At 50.3% G+C, this 16,444-nt stretch overlaps 1 protein-coding gene across 1 annotated transcript in view; it reads left to right on the plus strand.

Moving 5' to 3' along the window:
• Epas1 (endothelial PAS domain protein 1) overlaps positions 1-16,444 on the plus strand; it is an 83,174-nt gene that overhangs the window by 44,156 nt on the left and 22,574 nt on the right. Inside the window, exons 2-6 of the mRNA XM_040737613.1 lie at positions 809-999; positions 9,327-9,478; positions 9,904-9,988; positions 14,166-14,284; positions 14,400-14,605. Coding sequence (XP_040593547.1) covers positions 809-999; positions 9,327-9,478; positions 9,904-9,988; positions 14,166-14,284; positions 14,400-14,605 — 753 coding nt within the window. The remainder of the gene's footprint in view (positions 1-808; positions 1,000-9,326; positions 9,479-9,903; positions 9,989-14,165; positions 14,285-14,399; positions 14,606-16,444) is intronic.

Raw genomic sequence — 16,444 nt, forward strand, 5'->3', positions numbered from 1 at the left:
CAAGTGGGTACCACTGAGGGGATGTTACATGCCTTCGTAGCTGAAGTTTATGGAGTTAGCCAGCAGAAAAGTTAAGACTTCTGGCCTAGGTGTTCTGACTCGCCCATGCAGCATTTGCACCGACTTCGTAAGAAGATCCCCTTCTCTTTAGGACCTCCTGAAAGTGGCAGGTTTGGGTGTGTGTCTTCCTCCTCCCATCCTGCAACAAAGAGGATAACAAGAGTTGGTCTGGTAGCCCAGGCCAGCGGGGTTTGTGCGTGCTGCCTTTTACCCCTAGTAGGCACACGCTTTGTGAGTGTGAACTGAGGTCTCTGCCTCGTGCTCTCTCTGGGCTTCACTGGCGCCTTCAGCCTCTTCTATGACATCCCTCTCAGATCCCAAACAGGACCAAGGCCCAGGACTGGGCTTCATTTTTACTGGGTGCATCTTACCTGGGAAAAGAGAACCTTGTCCTACAGAGCTTTTGACAACACTGTGTGTTCCACTGACCATAGTTTCTTCATTCCTCCCTTTCCATCTCTGGATTTTGACCCCCTGCTCCCAAGGCCTGTTAATTAATTGAATCATCAAGTCTTCATTGAAACCCCACCCGTGTGAAACCAAGTTCTGGCCAAGCCGTTTGAGAAGACACCAGTACCCACAAAAGCAGAACCAATAACAAAAAGCAGCTTGTTAGAAGTTCCACTGAGCCCAGATTGCTTCAGGAAGAATGACTTTACAGTGGACAGGGGGATGAGCGTGGCTCTACCAGGAGTGTGATAGGATGCCAGTGATATTCTGGTGACTAACCCCTTCCTTCTTCACTTAGGAGCAGCTCGGAGCTGAGGAAGGAGAAATCCCGAGATGCTGCAAGGTGCCGGCGCAGCAAGGAGACCGAGGTCTTCTATGAACTGGCTCACGAGCTACCCCTGCCTCACAGTGTGAGCTCCCACCTGGACAAAGCCTCCATCATGCGACTAGCTATCAGCTTCCTGCGGACACACAAGCTCCTGTCCTCAGGTGAGGCTGCCAGGTCCTGCCTGAGGCTGGCATGCCCCTAGGCCTTACCCCGAGACATAGTACTCTACAAATGTCCACCCACTAAAAGGACAACAATGGCCTTTAGTTTTGCATGAGTTTATCTGTGTGTGAGTATGTGTATGTGGGTACACAGAGGTCAGGGGACAGCTTTCAGGAGTCCATTCTGTTCTCCCCTTCCATCATCTGGGTTCTTGGGCTTGAACTCGGGTCGCCAGGCTTGGCAGCAAGCGCCTCTGCCTACTCAGCCATATTGCGTGCCTCATCTATTTATCCCCTCCTTCTAGCCGGTTACACAGGCCATGCAGCATCTTAGAACCTTGGTTTCATTGCCTATAAACTGGAATTATCCGTGCTTACTGTAGCGGTGATGGTCATAGTGTAGGAGTTAATGGGGACAGTGGCTTAGCTGCACTTGTTCCTGCTAGGACAGCCCCTTAGATGACAGTCTCAGGCATCACATAAACTCAGCCAGGCAATGTGTTTTCCTTCCCCTAGAATCTCTTCAACAATGGTCCATAAGAGATGTATTTTTTTCCTCCTTTCTCAGCGTTACATTCTTCAAATGTAACCATTTCCTGTTAGGCTCCACCAGGAAGAGGAGGCAGCCTGGGATTTCCACTTTCAGATCCTATGTGCAGTGCTGTTGAGTTTATCGGTTCTGCAAGGAAACTGGGCAGCATGTAGCAGCCAGACTGGCACTACCGGGAAGTGTCTGAGGGCATGAGCAAGGGAGGCCGCTGAGGAGGAGCAGAGATTCTGTGATTCAGTTTTCCTGAGTGAGTGTGGCGCTCTGGGGGTGGACTCCTTCTGCCATCCTGCATCAACATAACTATTTTAGGAAAGAGCCCCCCGCTCAGAGGGAATCCAGTGTGAGATGAGGAAGCCAGACTGGCCGGTGCTATTCCTGTGCACAGGAAGGATATGCGGGAAAGACCTTCGGAAGAGAGGATGGCTGCTCAGGGGGCCCAGAGGCTAAACCTGTGCTGCAAGGCCTGGGTGACTGTGCTGTCACTGAAGTGAGCAGACACTGGGGGGGGAGCAAGGACAGCCAGCAACAGCAAGCACTCGGCTAGTTGCCGGTGCAAATGGCTGAGGGCAGAATGGGTTAGGGCCCTGCAAAGCCTGGATTGCCAAATAAAAGACAGACTGATGGAGAATCAATCTAACCCAGGCCACTTGCATGCCTCTCTTACGCAAAGGTGTGTCCTGCTGGAGAAGCGAGAGGAGAGAGATAGTGATTCACAGGACTCCGTTAAGCGGGTCAGGCAAAGATGTTGATGAGGGCCAGGGAGTCCATGTCCCAGGGAAGCAGCTGGAGACTGACCAGGACTGGCCACGAGCAAGCCTATGGGCAGGAGGTTCTCAGAGCTGCGTCTGTGCCTTGCTCTTGTAGCAGGAACACATTGTCTGTGCCCGTCCTCCCGGAAGCCTGTGTGTTTCCTTCAGCGGTTGCGAGACTGACTTGCTGAGGTCTCGGGCAGCGCTGGATCTGCTCGGCAAGCCTGAGTCCCGGTGCAACCCCTCCCACACGCCGCGTGCTCGGTGAAGCCACAGACACAGGACCAGACATTGCGCAGCCCAGCCCAGGAGCTCTGAGTGTTGACGGCAAGGACTGCCTACCCTCTAGACAGCCAAGCACGGACCAGAGCCATGGGCACATCAGCTCTAGGGCTCTCTGTCCCGCAGAGAGAAAAGTCCGAAAACGATTTTAAAAAATGATTTATACTTTAGGTCATCTGGTCCTGGTATTCCGAGCATACCCAGGAGAGGAGGTGATTGATGGCTTAGCTGGCCTTTTCCTCTCCCGTTTCTCTGCCAGGCCTTCTCTGGGCCAGTTATAGAAATTATTAGAAATAGAATGCAAAGCAACCTTTTCCCTCCCCTTCCTTCCCCCTGTTGGGGTCTTGCTTTATTGCCTCTGCCTCATTTCTTTGAGGCAGGGTCTCTCATTCAACCCAAAGCTCACTCTTTGGCTAGGTTGGCTGTCCAGCAAACTCCTAGGATTCACCTGTCTCTGCCCCTTGTGGGCAGACACAGCCAAGTTTGGCTTTTATATGGACACCGAGGACTTGAACTCAGCCCTTCGTGCTAGTGCAGAAGTGTTTTCTATGCACTTAACCACCTCCCCAGGGCCCTCTTTTTTCCTCTCGTTTTAAAACATTGTTTTGTTTTTGTTTTTTATTCTTTGAGACAGGGTTTCTCTGTGGAGTGCTGGCTGTTCTGGAGCTCTTTTTGTGGGCCTTGAACTGTCTCTGCTGCCCCCCAAGTGCTGGGATCAAAGGCATGTGCCACCACGCCCAACTAAATAATTGTTTTGAAATTTTACTTTTTGCATATGTGGGGTGTGTGTGTGTGTGTGTGTGTGTGTGTCTGTCTGTCTGTCTGTCTGTAGGTGAGAGGACAACTTTTGGAAGTTGGTTCTCTCTCCCTACCATGGATTCTAGGGATCCAGCTCCTAGGGCCAAGCCATCTTGTCAACCCTGAGTCAGAGGTTTTTTGTTTTGTTTTGTTTGTTTTCTACATGACTAAAAGATTACAGGATCTTTGAACAGATAGCCTCCTGCATCTGGAGCGTTAGTGTAGCTGTCATCTCTCCCTGCAATGCTGTACACATCTTTCTCTCACTGGGACTATTTCTTTATAACACAGAGAGAACAATGATATTCACCTGCAACAGTGTTGAATGGTTCGAAAGGCCTTAGTCTCTAGGCTGCTGCACAAGTTATAGATTGGAAATGATTTCCAGGAAAAGTGCTGGCCTTTTGGAGAAATGTAAGAGAAAAACCAGGGTGAAACTATTGTCCTTGGGCCCAGTGTTGCTGCATGCATACACTTTCCAAAGTCAAAACAAACTGTGAGCTCATTATCGAAGTAAGCTGAAGTTGTACACCTCAGAGTTCAAACAGCTACAGAATACCGGGTTTTGGCATTAGAATTTCTTTACTTAGTAACACACTTCCCTTTGATTTTCACAGTAGGCTGTTGTGTGTGGGAATGTTGGAGAGGAAGCCTCGACACCGAGAAATCCAGGCTGTGAGTTGGGACCTTGGTTGAGATCTCTATCACAGGAAGCAAACTGGAACAATGGCTTTATGACACTCTCTTCCACGCTGGGCTGGGGACAGAACACATTCTGGCGGGGCCATGAGTGGAAATATCACTTGATTGTCTTAAGTTCTCTTTCGAGATGAGCCCTACACTCTGGGACTGAGGGAGCGTCACTTCTGCAATCTAGGGGCTTTAGACCACAGGTCAATGTGCAAAATGGGCTTTTCATTCTAAAACCAATCTGAGGCCTCCCCAGATTTCTACTTGGTCAAAATGCACATTTCTCTTTATTGTAGAGCTGGAGATCAACACAAAGCCAGATTTCTAGAGCTGAATGTCAGGTTTATTTTGAATTCCTGGCATTTGCCTAGTGAAGGCACATAGTCTCCACAGGAGATGGTGACAATGTCCTGATCCCCAAACTGCTCAGGGAAAGATGTTAAAATTCAGGACATGCAATTTTAAAGTTTTCACCATGACCTCTCCATCAGGAAAAATGGGATGAGGGGACAAAATTACGGCAGCAGATGAGGTCTTTGTGCCCTCTTCGGCCTCATGGCCGGACCTATTTTTCCTGGTGTTCATCCCAATTGTCTTACTGTACCAATCTCTGGCCCTTTTATGCCCTGCCTGGAAGAAAGCCAGCAAGATGATTCATGCCAGGACGTCAATGGCTGAGAGAGCCAGCAGTCCCTTCAAGAAATACTAACCTTGCGGACAGCATTCCCCTAAAGCAAACAGTCTAGTCAGTCAATAGGTAGCAACTGAACGTGTCAACTGAACGTAGCCCCTCGTAGCATTTTATGGGAAGGGAAGATGGGATGAGCAGATATGGAAATAACAAAATAAAAATCGCCAGTGGTGGACTTCTGGGGTACACCAGGAGTCCTGCGAGATCAGGTGAGATCTATCCCCCTGCCAAAAGTGTGAAATAGCCCAGGCCTGCCCGTGGTGGAGTATAAGGTATAAGTGATGATGCAGTAAGTGGCTGGTACTCATTGCCTTGTGGCTTGTGCGGTACCGGATTTGCTGTCAGTGGCCCCAAAGGGCATGCACAGTCAGTGGTCCTGGGACAGGAGGCACTCCAGAGGCAAGGGCTTTGTAAGGAGAGACCCTGCAGACGTAGCTAAGCTGCAAGCGCCCTTGGAGCAGGAAGCCTGTATCTGACCTTGTTAGGAATGGTCAGTGTCTTGAAGGAAGTGTTGAGAGGGATGATCCCGGTAGAGTAAGGATCCTAGCCGGCCTCACCGCTGGCACAGCGGGGCCTCTGAGACCCAGTCAGAAGTCTGCCCTGCCACCTGCCCATTTACCTGGCACGGCCAGCTCCTACCGTCCTGGTGTGTGCCACCCAGCATGGGCGGGTGCTGCCTTGAAGGAAATGAGTGCTGCTCCGGAAAAGGTGCTCCGAGCCCTCGTCACTGCACATATCCTGGCTGCGGGGAGTCATCAAAGCCTGTTTACTGGCGCTATTTTTAGCATTAAAGAATCTTGTTGTGCCTCAGCGGAGACCACGCTCCTCCTCGGCGGAGGCGGCTGGTCTGTACACCCCAGCCCCTCTCTGAGATTTGAACCCTGGCAGGTCTGGGGAAGCAGGTGACCAGCATGTCGAACCCAGCCAGAACCTTAGTGACTTTCTCTTCATTGTTGTCAGGGTCCCCAGCCAGTTTAGACGCCTCTCAGCAGATGGCTTCCTTGGAAGTCTGTTGATCCCTGAAGGGGTGGGATCCCCTCATCCTCCCCAGGACAGGACCGCGTGTGTAATAGGTGGCACTGGGGACCCGGTGACTAGGACAGACAGAGAGTAAACTCTCAGTAACTGTTCAGGGAGTTCCTCTTCCCCTGCGCCCAGTGCAGGGTCAGATTTTGACATTTAGGGGGAGACCAGATGTGTACAGTGGTACAGCATCGCCGTCTGCAGTAGCGATGAGACATGGGGCGCAGGAGCGGCGGACATCTGCCTCCCTTGTCCGGGCTGGGAGTGACTTGGCCACATTCCTTGGGAGACTCTCTGGAGGATAAGCAAGGTGCTGCAAGAGCAAATAGTTCCATTGAAGGAAGAGGCCACGCCCGAGCCTGGCTGCCCCAGGGTCCCAGGGAAGCGGGGGACGGGACGGACTACTGTGTCCTTGACCCTGTAGCCATTGTGACTTCAGTCTCTAGACGCTCTGTTTCTCTTCGCTGTCCCAGAGCACCCTGCTCCTTCCTTCCCTCCAAAGGCTGGTCTATCCGCCACTGTAGCCAATTTCGCCACCTCCTGGAAGTAAGCAGACTGGACACTACAGAAAACAAAGCCGCTTGGCTATGCTAGGCCTGTTAAAAACAGGAAACTTTAAGCAGAACTCTTTTCCCTGGGCCTAGTTAACCCAAATGGGTTGTGTTGGGATTACTCCAGGTTTTGAAGTCAGTGTTACCACTGAGATCAAAGACACGGAAGAGAAAACAACTTCTCTGTAGGCTTCAGGGCTGGTCTCAGCTAGTCTGGAAAAAGTGGCCCTAGTTAGTGTAACCCGAATGCAGCTGACACCCTCTGCTTGCCCATTTCCTAGATCAGGTGCCCCTGCCCAGATGGGCTGGTTTTCTCTATACAGGGGCTAGTGATATAACCTGGAGTCGAGATAGCTCGCAGCAAGCGGTTCCTGGAGCAAAAGCTTTGACACCTCCTGAGCATGGTTTAAAAGGGGGGCAAGATAAAAAAGCACATCCAGGTCCCCTGAATTATGAAGGAAGCTGAGAATGGGCCCCTCTAGCACCATCCTGGGGTGGGGTGTAGTTTCCTCACACTGGCAAGGGTCTTGGGCTTGGCTTAATTTTTCAGCGACAGTTTCCACATTTTTTTTAAAAACTTGGCACAAAGCGCCATAAATGTCCGAGCAGTCCCAAGCCCAGAGATTCTTAACCCCAAGGAGGTCCTGATGCACCCTGGTTACCCTCTCTCCTGACACTCCTGTTTAAACATGGATGCTCCCTAGCGGCGCTAACATTAGCAGCTGCTTCACTTGCTCCCTGGCAGTGAGCTCATCCTCATGAGTCCAGAAAACTAGTCAGCTGCCAAAGGGAGGAGGGCACCCAGTGTGGCACAGGGAGGTGGTAGGAGGCTCTAGCTGCCTGAACTAGGTGTGAAGAGATGGCATTGCCTTCATTGTGTCTCATCGCTTTGGTAAACTAAGGGAAAGTCACCAGGAAAAAAAAAAGTCCCATTCCAGCCCTCTGCAGAAGTGGCAGGATCCCCGACTCTGGCTTGTTCAGTGGTTCTGTGCCCTGAAAAGTAGCTGGTCCCCAGCAGGCCCACGAAAGCCCCTTCAGAGGAGCATCTGCACATCCGGGGCTGCTCTTCCGATGCTCGCATTCGAGGGTTCACAGAAAGGAAGAAAGGAGAGCCAGGCAAACCCAGTGTCCTTGCTTCGACAAGGGTCTTTGATCTTGACTGCGCAGTGTAAGTGATGTCACTTGCCAAGTGGCCCAGCTATCTAACTGCATTTTATGCTCCCTGGAAGAGTCTCCATCTGAAAGACTCCTTTTACTTCAGTGAATGTTAACTATCCTAAGTGGCAACCTACTCTCTTAAGCCCCTGGTTCTGTAAGTCAAGGCAGGCGTTCTTGGACCAATGCTTGTGCTAGATGAATACGTATCCTTATAGATGCTGTTGCTCCTATTCTTTGAGTCAAGGCCATATTATATAGCTCTGGCTAGCCTTAAACCCACTTTGTAGACCAGGTCAGCCTTGGACTCAGAGATCACCTGCTGCTGCTGCTGCCTCCCCAAGAGCTGGGATTAAAGGCGTGTAGTACCACACCTGGTTGAATGCAGATTTTCAAAGCACATGTACATTTGGCATTAAATAATGAATTAGAAGAAGGTACAGTCTATAGTCTGAGGACATCAAAGGGCCAGAGCCTGGGAGTTCTTTTTGTCTGGACAAGGGCAGAGCCTGTATTTTGCAGATAGCAAAGGTGGACTCGGTAGTGCAGGGTATACGGAGTACATGGTTTGGAGTAGCTCCTTTCCACGTTAGCCCAGCATCTGCCTGTGTAGTCTTCCACCTGCTCTCTGTTTTGTGCCTCTGAGTTCCATTCTCTTTAAACTATTCTGCATGTTATTCCCAGACTGATGTCCCCAGAGCAGTGCTTTGAGACGCCACCTCTCTCTGAGTTCCATTCTCTTTAAACTATTCTGCATGTTATTCCCAGACTGATGTCCCCAGAGCAGTGCTTTGAGACGCCACCACTCTGCCCCTTGGGCTGGAAGAGGGGGTGCTTCAACATGCCGGGCTTTCTTTACTTGTCCAGTCTCTGGTACTGGAGGATGGCGCTTCTCCATCCAGCTGGGCTCTTCTCAGTCCTGGGAGGAAGCCTTACCCCGTGCGTTTCAGAGAGCAGCCCAGTCCTGTCCAGACCGACAAGCCCCTCTTTCCATCCTAGTGTGAACTCTGTCTCACGAGTCTTCTCCACCCTACTTCTTATGTCACCCCTCACCCCTGCAAACTGATTCTCTTCCTCTGCCCCCTGGAGCACTTGCTCCCTGCACCCCTACTCATGTGCCCCACTGTAGCATGTGCGAGTGTTTATTTAGCTCTGTGAGGGGTGCTGTGCATTCTCCACCTTGGCTCTGAACAATGTGAGGATAAGTAGCAATGTCTTAGAGGAAGCAGATGGGGTAAAAAGCTCACAATGGTTGATACCAAGGTGATGGAACTCACCATTCCCGTTTTGTGTCGACGAGGAAACTGGTGTTCAGTTAGCAGTTGCTCCAAAGCCATAGGCGAGTGGGAGGCAGCTCTATTTGACTGCAAAGTCTGCAAGATGGTTGGGCATGGCTACCCCATTCAGTCCCTGGGGCTTGCCAGCTTTCTCGACTTCACAGCCTGGGGCAAATGGCTTCCCTCTTGTAAGTCTATCTCTGTAAAATGAGGGTAGGAACAGTCCCTACTCCGTGAGTCATGGTAACTCCTGTGCTTAGTGCAGTGTCTGCCTGTGGTTATTGCACACATATTATGTGAGCAGCTACCATCACCGTTACCGCTGATACCGCAAGGACTGTTACCGCAACAACCATGCTGTCCCAAAATCGTTGTCAATGCGCTCTAGGTGTCTCACCTAGTGTCCACTCATCAGGCGCGTGGCAGGCACTCGGATAGTTGGCAACATGCGTTTCCCAGGAAGTCTACCTGTGCTCTGCAGCCATGCCTGGCGGTCCTCTATCCCTCCAGTCATGTCTGTTTTAACACCACACTCATGCGTGTTGTCTATCCTCTTTCCAGTCTGCTCGGAAAATGAATCCGAAGCCGAGGCCGACCAGCAGATGGATAACCTGTACCTGAAAGCCTTGGAGGGTTTCATCGCAGTGGTGACCCAAGACGGTGATATGATCTTTCTGTCAGAAAACATCAGCAAGTTCATGGGACTGACCCAGGTGACACCCTCCTCTACCTCATTCAAAAGGGACAAATGTCTTCATTTGGGGGACAGAAACTACTGGGAGGTCCTGGCCACCATCTCTTGACGTCTTACCCATGCCCATCCTGATGATTACGATTCTTGGGCCACAAGCCGTAGGAGCATGGTCCCAGCGGCATGGGGCTTGACATTGCTGTGGCCATCCTAGCAGATCTCTTAGTGCTGGATTAACCTGGCAACCCTTATGAATCAGGTCCCTGTCACCACCAATAGCGCCGTTACATCTGTAAGTCCATGGACCTAATATTGGCCAGAGACTGTCAATGACCACTCAATTCTATCTTCCTCCTTGTCTCCAATTCTAGAAGTTATCCCAGCTTCCCTCTTGGAATCTGACCTCATTATCAGGAGTGACAAAGTCTGCCCTTGCTTTTAAAACAGGTAGAACTAACAGGACACAGCATCTTCGACTTCACCCACCCTTGTGACCATGAGGAGATCCGTGAGAACCTGACTCTCAAAAACGGTAAAGTGTTCTTCTACGTTTGCGTTCTTCTTGTGGTCCCCTCCCCCGAGCCTACTCATGAAGGCCAGATGGATTGTGGTATGGTGCCGGGAAAACCGACACCCATAAGCTCCAATTGGACTAGCTCGAGGGTGGATGTGCAGCCTTTGAGTTGAGATTGTATGACCCAGGACTCAGAAAAGCTGAGGACACCCGATGACATGCTACCAGGGTACTCCTTCAGGTCAGGGTGCCATCTCTAGGAGGTTTCATCACCTGAGATCAATTATCTCTGCCAAGTGATGCCACCCAAGCCAATAACTTCATCTACAGCAGATTATTTATGGGAGATGCTACAGACGTCTTTTGTTGTATATCAAACCAACCAAAACACAGGCTTACGCAATCTCCCAAGTTTCTGTGGGTTCTGTGGGTGGGTCTCTTGCTTTAGGTGACATCAGCTGGATTGTAGTCATCAGAGGCGGACCAGGCTGAAGTGTTCAAAGTGGCTCACCTGTGCCTGGTAGCTGGGACACAGTGACCGCAGCCCACTCTATGGGACTTCAGAGTAGCCTTTTTCATGAGCGGGCTCACAGAACAGTCATCTTACGTGGCAGCTCGGGACCACGTAGCTCCCTTCTCCCTGCCAGCTGCAACAGTAGAAGCGGACAGACCTTCCCAAGCCTGAGTCCTGAAACTGGGATATCGTCGCGTCTACCCCTATTTTGCTGGTTAATGCAAGGTTCATGCCTACCCTGGCTGGGTGTGTGTCAGGAGGCATGGACCATAGGATCGCCACCAAAAACTAGCTGTTACAGGAGCCCCGTAGCGAATGGAGCCTGTGACGGTGAGACTTAGATCAGAAAGGTTTGATGGGGAGGACTTTAAAGCTCTGTTGCCCTGATCTCTGTGGGTATCTAGCCAGCGTCAGTGGTACGAGGCTCACACAGGCAGAAAGTATCATCTGGCTTCATCTCTGATAACATTCAGCAAAAAGCATGAATAAGGCTCTTCAGAAGAACTAAACCTCTGGGGCTGGAGAGATGGCTCAGTGGTTAGGAGCACAGGCAGCTCTTCCAGAGGACCCCAGCTCTGTGACTCCAGCTCCAGGACATCAAGTGGCCTCTTCTGGCCTCTGCGGGCACTTACAGCACGAATGTGCACACAAACACACAGATCAAAGTTCAGCAAATCTTTCAGAACCAAACAAAATGAGCTACAGCTGTAGGCAGCTGTGGCACCCCATGACTTCCAAGATCCTCTCTGAACTCGAGCACCTATCACGGGGCTGGACAGACTGCCATCCCCGTGACACCATCCTTGTAACCTGTCACCACGGTGGGGCGTGTGCCCATCTGACCTGAATAACAAAGGCAGCGATACCACTCCTGCAAGGTCTTCTCATCACCGCTCGGGCCGCAGAAGCTGGTGTTTTGTTGACTCACCTCCACTGTTGGTACAGAGCACTGTAACCCTCACTTGGGCTTACAAAGCTTTGTAAAATTATAGCCACCTCCCTTTCCAATGCTGCCCTGGCCTCTCACCTGGATCACTGCTTTCTGTCCAAAGCCTTGCCCAGTTGGCTCCCAGAGTACACAGGCTGGGAGCCACCATGAGACTATTTAATGTCTTGTGCTGCTGAGAAATTCTAGGCTATATAGAATGATTCATTTTCTGTGGTGAAGGGGGCTATCATAGTGCCCCCTCCAGGATGGGATCTTGCAGTGTAGCCCAGGCTAGCCTCAAATTTGTAATCCTCCCTCCCAAGTCCTAGGATCACAGACATGCGCCAACATACCTGGGTTTCAGAGGCACTTTTGTTTAAAAACTTTTATTGACTCTCTATGGATTTCACATCATGCAGTCAGATCTCACGTATCCTCCACCCCTGCCCCCACCAAAACCAAATTTAAAAGAAAAGCCAGAAACAAACAAAAAAAAGCAAAATGAAGAATCTAGTTGTGGAGGCTGTGGTGAGACACACAGTTCTATTTACGCTTTAGCCCACTTTTCTTGCAAGCTTCCAGAAAGCACTTTCTTTAGACTCTCACGGCTTCTTTACTCAGAAGTCACTGGCCCCTGCGCTCTTGGTCTCACTTCAGTGCTGACCGAGGCCTCAGGTTGATTCTGTGACCCGAACTCAGTGTCTCACTCCCATACTGCTCCGTTCCTTCTTTTCAAGCCAATGGCAAAAGGTGAGGCCGAGTCCAGGACTTTCTAGCATTCAGATACACTGGCTCACAGCTAAGTGCCGTCTGCTTGTCCGAGTAGAACTTTATGTCTTTTGATTCATGGAATTTAGGATCAATCAAACTCAGTGAGTCGGCAAGTCTGCATAGACTCGACTCCATGGTTTAAAAACAGAGGGTCGGGGGACTCCTGGAGGAAGAAAAGACGGGGTGACAAGCCGTAGAATGCTTTGCTGGTAAAGTGGGAGGCCTCAGACATTGTCCCGCAGACAGTTGGGAGCTCCTGTGAAAATGTTTAAGCATACTATGGAGCGCCAGAATGGGGAGACTCTGGTGGTTAGCAAGTTAGGAACCCACAATAGCAGCCCAGACAAACAGCCACAAATGAATCTCTTGTCCCTCACTTCTAACCCTGGGGGCTCCCCCAGCACAGTTACAATTCATCATACACTAGCCTTATATAAGAACTGAAATCATAAGAGGCTTAATTATGAAACAGTTTTATCAGAACATAATGCCAATCTGTCACTTAGTGGGTTCCCCAAAAGATAATTGAGTCCAGTTCAAGGGTCCTGATTCTTTGGATACACAGCCCTTCTGTACTAGACTAAAACTAAGTCAAGTTCCTCAGAGGTGTGGGTGCAGCTTCAGCTTCTCCTAGAAAGAGCAGTGTGACAATTTGAAGGAAGGCTCTAGGTTGCTCTGTGACGCTAGGCCTTGAAGGAATGGAGATGGCGGTATGGACACCATTCACTTAGACACACCTGGCCTTGTACTTGCCACTCTGCCTAACAAGAAGCAGAAAAACTGGGCAGGCACTGGGGACTTGCATGGAAGAAAACATGCCGTGCGTTCTTTGTCTTGGTGATTTGTTTAATCCTAGATGAAAGGTGATCTAACTGATCCTTGTCAAGAACGTCTTTAGGATAGACTTGTCTACCCAGTTCCAGTTAAAACCAGGTGTGTGTGTGCATGTGTGTGAGTGTGATGTGTGTGTGAGTGTGTGTAAGTGTGTGTGATGTGTGCATGTGTGAGTATGTGAGAGTGTGTGAGTGTGCATGAGAGTGTGTGTGAGTGTGCATGTATGTAAGTGTGCATGAGTGTGAGTGTGTTGTGTGATGTGTGCATGTGTGAGTATGTGAGAGTGTGTGAGTGTGCATGTATGTGAGTGTGTGAGTGTGCATGAGAGTGTATGTGTGCATGTAAGTGAGTGTATGAGAGTGTGTGTGAGTGTGCATGAGTGTGAGTGTGTGAGTATGCGTTCATTTCCTTCCCCCCTCCTCCTTGACACATGTCACCATAAGGAGAAAACTAATGGCACATTATCCAGAACATAGTGGTTCCGGGATGCAGATAGGATATATAGATTGTTCACGTTCCTGAGAGATGGGTCAGAAAGAGCAGACTGGAAAGACTGCCTCCTTGGAGTAACTATGGTCTCCCTCACACTTGTTGCTAGAGGACTAGGCCTGTCCCCACAGGAGGCTGCAGAGACTGGTCAGCCTTGCTGCTCTCAGGTGACAACACTGAGTGCACTGCGTGACTGCATGCTAAGTGCAGAGGGTACCAAATGAGGCGGCAGCCCTCGCCTAGGGGTGTTCATGCTCCTGGTGATGCAGTGACATGGGACCTTCTACTCAGCCTTCCCAGGCCCAGCACCTATCTCCCCAAGATGGAGAGAGGCACCTGGTTTCTGCCTTCCCGTAGCCCTTCCACTGAATCTGCACGGACCTGGTGTTAGCCAGTGGCCCCTGGGTGGAAGTGGTCATCGCTAGAAGTTTTACAGAGAGCTTCCTTGACACACTTCTGTCCTCTAATCTGACCACAGTCGAGCCAGGTGCGGCAGCCGAGGTACCGTTAGTCTTTAGGCATGAAGGACTGACTCTGTGTCCATGGCAGACCGCAAGCACCAGACTACAAACGGCCAGGAAAGGTAGATGAAAGTTGCCTAGAAACGTTGTGATTCGGGCTAATTCAACTGGTTCCCGTACCCTTCCCCACTCACTCAGGCTCTGGCTTTGGGAAGAAAAACAAGGATATGTCTACTGAACGTGACTTCTTCATGAGGATGAAGTGCACAGTCACCAACAGAGGCCGGACTGTCAACCTCAAGTCAGCCACCTGGAAGGTAGGCAGTGGGCCATGGTTTGGAGTCATGTGGCCCGGGAGCAGGGGGCTGCCTGAAGCCCTGGCCCTGCTTTCAGCACTCTCAGACTTTTCTGACTCCTGTCATTTGTCCCCAGGTCTTGCACTGCACCGGCCAAGTGAGAGTCTACAACAATTGCCCTCCTCACAGTAGCCTCTGTGGCTACAAGGAGCCACTGCTGTCCTGCCTCATCATCATGTGTGAACCGATCCAGCACCCATCCCACATGGACATCCCCTTGGACAGCAAGACTTTCCTGAGCCGCCACAGCATGGACATGAAGTTCACCTACTGTGACGACAGGTGAGGCGCTGGGAATATGGCGGGGCATGAGCAAGGACAGGGCGGGCCTTACCTGAGTGTGTCTGTGTGTGAGAGTGTACCTACAGCGCAGGGACAGGATTAGGACCTACGTGTTGTATTGCTGCCTGCAAGTTCCAAGACTTATGTCATTTTTACCAGTCCTGCCGGAGGTCCCTAGCATCATAGTTTGAAGTCTCCCATTAGACACAGCCTCAGGGGGTCTGTCTTAGGAGCTGTTCTGGTGTGATTATTGTCATTATTATGGTATGTGTGTATTTGTTCACTTACATATCTACTTTTCCGAAGAAATTTTCAAGGGCAGTTTCTTGTCCCACATGACAAGAGTCTAGAAGAAATTCTGTAAGTATTCTGATTCATAGGTCAGCCAGAAGTGTTAGGTTCTGTATAGTGACCCACACTAGTTGTGATTGACAGGTTTCACTCAGCCTTTACCCCTACGAGGTACAGTCTCATTCCAAGCAGCTGGCCTCCTTCTAAAGACTTCAATGTGAGCTAGGCTGAACTCTAATTCCTAATTCCAAGGCAATTGGGCATTCCTTTTGGGGGACCCAGAAGTGATAGAGTATGGACTTGGACTAGACAGCCTAGGCTCTCATGCATTTACACATGGTCAGTGTAAGCTCTTTTTCTAACCCCTTTTAAAGCTGGGAGCACACAGAAGGCTACACAAGGAAGGCATGCCATTTTTATTATTGGGGTTGTCATTAGGTGCAAGGCATGCATAAACTACATCAGTGTTTACTCCCTCCTGTCCTGCCTCCGGGATCTGGATGTAGAGAAGAAAGACAGTGAGAACAGATTGTGATGAGCAGAGGCTTTCACCAAGGGAGGGAAAGCCTGGTGAGGGACTGAGATGGGTTATGCCTAGCCTCAGTAAATGGCACGACCATGCCTGACCACCGTACCAGCCATGACCTCTCCCCTGCAGTGTCCCTAGTCAACTTTGCACTACCTGAAACTCCGGGCCACTCCTCCTGAAGTGAATGACTTGTTCTTGGTTTATTTCAGAGGGTCACTGTAAGAAGAGGTCACAGCACAGTGCCATTCCATAGCATAAGGAGGTCTTGTGTCTCGGCTCATACCCATCCCTGGCCTCCGCAAAGCAAATATCTTCTTCTAATATCCTATGCCCTGCCTGAGCAAGTAACCGCCTGGTCTTTCCGAGTAACGGGAGGCCTCCAAGGCTCACATGGAAGACCTACCAGCCTCAGGCCCAGCTCCTTTCTTTCCCTGTTAGACATCTATGGGCATCTGGTTCTGCCAGATCTGCTTTCCAGATTAGCTTAGATTCTTCACTCTGAGTCTAGATGGACCTGTGTGAGTTAGTGTCCTCATGTCAGGATTAGCTGTCACTTAAATGGCCCCATTTCAGAAGTTATGTAAAAGAATCCTTGACATATTCCTGTGTCCTCGTTCTGACTGCAGCAGAGTTAGTGCTGGGGCACTGGGAGGTAGTGTTTATTAAGTAAGTTTACTATTAAGTAATTAGGAAGAACACTACAACCTCATAGGGAGAGAAAGCAGAACTTCATCAATTAACCCTGATCGTCATTTTAATGTTGCCACTGCTGTTACAGTCGTGGTCCCTGGATCCCTGTTCAAGGGGAGGTTTTTCATCACACGTGATCCTTGACCCACATGAACATTCCAGAAGACGGATGGCGTGTGCTCTCAGCAGTCCTCTGAGATACCCTGGGAAGTCCCAATGCCTCATCCGTGTCACCAGCTTTGAGGTGAAATGGTACTTGGGACCCTTATCCAGCCACTTAAGGGTGGCCAGGGCTGTGGGTGATGTAACTGGAGATACCTCTGTATAGA

This window comes from Mesocricetus auratus, unplaced genomic scaffold (assembly GCF_017639785.1).
Source record: "Mesocricetus auratus isolate SY011 unplaced genomic scaffold, BCM_Maur_2.0 Super-Scaffold_100676, whole genome shotgun sequence".
Taxonomy (NCBI): domain Eukaryota; kingdom Metazoa; phylum Chordata; class Mammalia; order Rodentia; family Cricetidae; genus Mesocricetus; species Mesocricetus auratus.